Raw genomic sequence first — 2,405 nt, forward strand, 5'->3', positions numbered from 1 at the left:
AAATTTTCTTCTACTATCTTTATGACTATTAACTTCTCATCAAGAAATTGCTCCCGAACCTCCTTCCCATGAATGGTGACCTCCTCGTTGACCAACTACGAAAGATGGTTGACTACAAGGTTCTCACTATCCTTCTTGTCTCAAATCTCCAAGTTGAACTCTTGCAGAAATAGAACCCATCAAATTAATTATGGCTTTGAGTCCTCCCTGGTGAGAAGGAATCAGATAGCTTAATGGTCTGTGTAGACTTACAATCTTTGACCCCACAAGATAGAACCTGAGCTTTTCTAGTGCATAAAAAATTATCAATATCTCCTTCTCTGTGGTTGCTTAGTTGGTTGTGCTCCATTAAGCACTTTGCTTGCATAGTAAATAACATGGAAAATCTTGTTCCTTCACTATTCCAACACGGCCCCCACTGCATAATCACTGGCGTCATACATCAACTTAAATTCTTGGTCCCACTTCCGAGCTATGATTATAGGAGTTGTGACTAACTTCCCTTTTAGCAATTTAAAAGCCTTTAAATTGTCCCTATTAAGATGGAAGGGAACGTCTTTTGCTAATAAATTGCTAAGGGGTCTAGCAATTTTCAAGACGTCCTTGATGAACCTCATGTAAAATCCAGTGTGCCCCAAAAAGCTTTTAAGTGCCTTTGCATCCCATGGTGGTGGTAGTCTTTCAATCACATCAATTTTTCCTTGTCAACTTTAATTCACCAAGCTGGGATTTTGTGCCCAAGTACTATACCTTCAGTCACCATGAAGTGGCCCTTTTGCCAATTGAGCACTAGGTTGGTTTCAGTGCACCTTTTTAGCGCCGACTTTAAGTTTTCAAGGCATGCATCAAAAGGGCTGCAAAAAATCGAGAAGTCATCCATGAAGATCTTTATACACATCTCCACCAAATTGGAGAAAATAGAAAGTATACACTGCTAAAAAGGGAAAATGATCCATGAAAGAAAAGGGAAAATGATCATTCCTTGTTGCACTGTTCAGCCTCCTATAATCGGGGCACATCCTCCACCTCATGACGGTTCTGGTAGGCATGAGCTCATGCTTCTTATTCTTCACCATAATTATACCTCTATTCTTTAAAACCACCTGCACTAGGCTCATCCATGAACAGTCTAATATAGGTAGATCATCCTAGCTTCTAACAACTTTAGAAATTCTTATCTCACTGCTTCCTTGATCTCTAGGTTGAGTCTCTTTTGCGATTAGGCTATCAACTTGTAGTTATCCTTCAAGTTGATGTCATGCATGCAATAGGAGGGGCTTATTCCTTTGAAGTTGGAAATATGTCTCCCTGTAGCTCCCTTGTTTCCTTTAATACCTTCAATAACTTTTCTTCTTTCAACTTGGTCAAGGAACTACTAATGATATCTGGCTTCTCGCCATCACCCTCCAAGAACACTTACTTCAAATGAGAGGGGAGCAACTTCAATTCCAACTTGGACTTCTCATTCTTTTTCTCAACTGCTAACTCTTCAGTTTTGCTCTAGCTAGTCACCTCCTTTGAGGAATCAAGGTCATAGAGGCATTCTTCAACTTCTTTCTTTTCCTTCATCGTCAATCCTTTCACTATGTTCACCATTGCATGCTCTAGTGGAGATTTTACACACAACTATATGATATGCTTTTTAACGGCTTCATCGATGACATCTATTTTGAAATAGGCTTTTTTGTCTTTTGGGTGTTGTATAGCCTGAAACACATCAAATGTTTGCTCTTCCTCACCTACTCAGATTGTGAATTTTCCTTTTGCAACACTAATAACAACATTGATCGTGTTTAGGAATGGTTTTCCTAAGATCAACGGAATGTTTGAGTCTTCCTCTATATCCATAATGACAAAGTCAGTCGATAGTGTGAATTTTCCTACATCAACCAACATGTTCTCCACCACTCCATGAGGGATTTTGATGGAATGATCCGTCGGTTGAATAGTCATGCGAGTCTCTTTCACTTCCATGTTACCAATTCTTTCCATCATAGATAAGGTCATTAAGTTGATGCTAGCTCCCAAATCTAGGAATGCACTCCCAATTGACAAGTTCTTGATAGTGATAGGAATTGTGAAACTCCTGGGATCTCCCAACTTGGAAAGCAAGGTTTTTTCGATAATGGCACTACATCTAGCCTCTAAGGTCACCATGCCCTCATCACTTATGCTCATTTTCTTGGTTAACAATTCCTTCATGAAGTTAGAGTATACCGAAATTTGCTTCAATGCTTCCGAGAATTGTTAGACTTTTGGCAAGCGTACCAATTGTCATTGCAGGTTACACATTTATAAAAAAGTTTGTCTCTACAGGGACTTGAGTTACTTAATTCATTCGGATAAAGATTATCAGTTCAATAGTTATGTATAAATTTAATCGAATGTCATTGGTTTTGGTTTAA

The 2,405-nt window shown here is 38.9% G+C and overlaps 1 protein-coding gene across 1 annotated transcript; it reads right to left on the reverse strand.

Moving 5' to 3' along the window:
- Positions 1-1,743: 1,743 nt before the first annotated feature.
- Positions 1,744-2,178, reverse strand: LOC102662574 (uncharacterized). The gene has a single exon (XM_006580758.1). The coding sequence runs from the start codon at positions 2,176-2,178 to the stop codon at positions 1,744-1,746; it is 435 nt and encodes a 144-aa protein (XP_006580821.1).
- Between the last annotated feature and the right edge of the window lie 227 nt (positions 2,179-2,405).

The sequence above is a fragment of the Glycine max genome, chromosome 5 (assembly GCF_000004515.6).
Source record: "Glycine max cultivar Williams 82 chromosome 5, Glycine_max_v4.0, whole genome shotgun sequence".
In the NCBI taxonomy this organism is placed as follows: domain Eukaryota; kingdom Viridiplantae; phylum Streptophyta; class Magnoliopsida; order Fabales; family Fabaceae; genus Glycine; species Glycine max.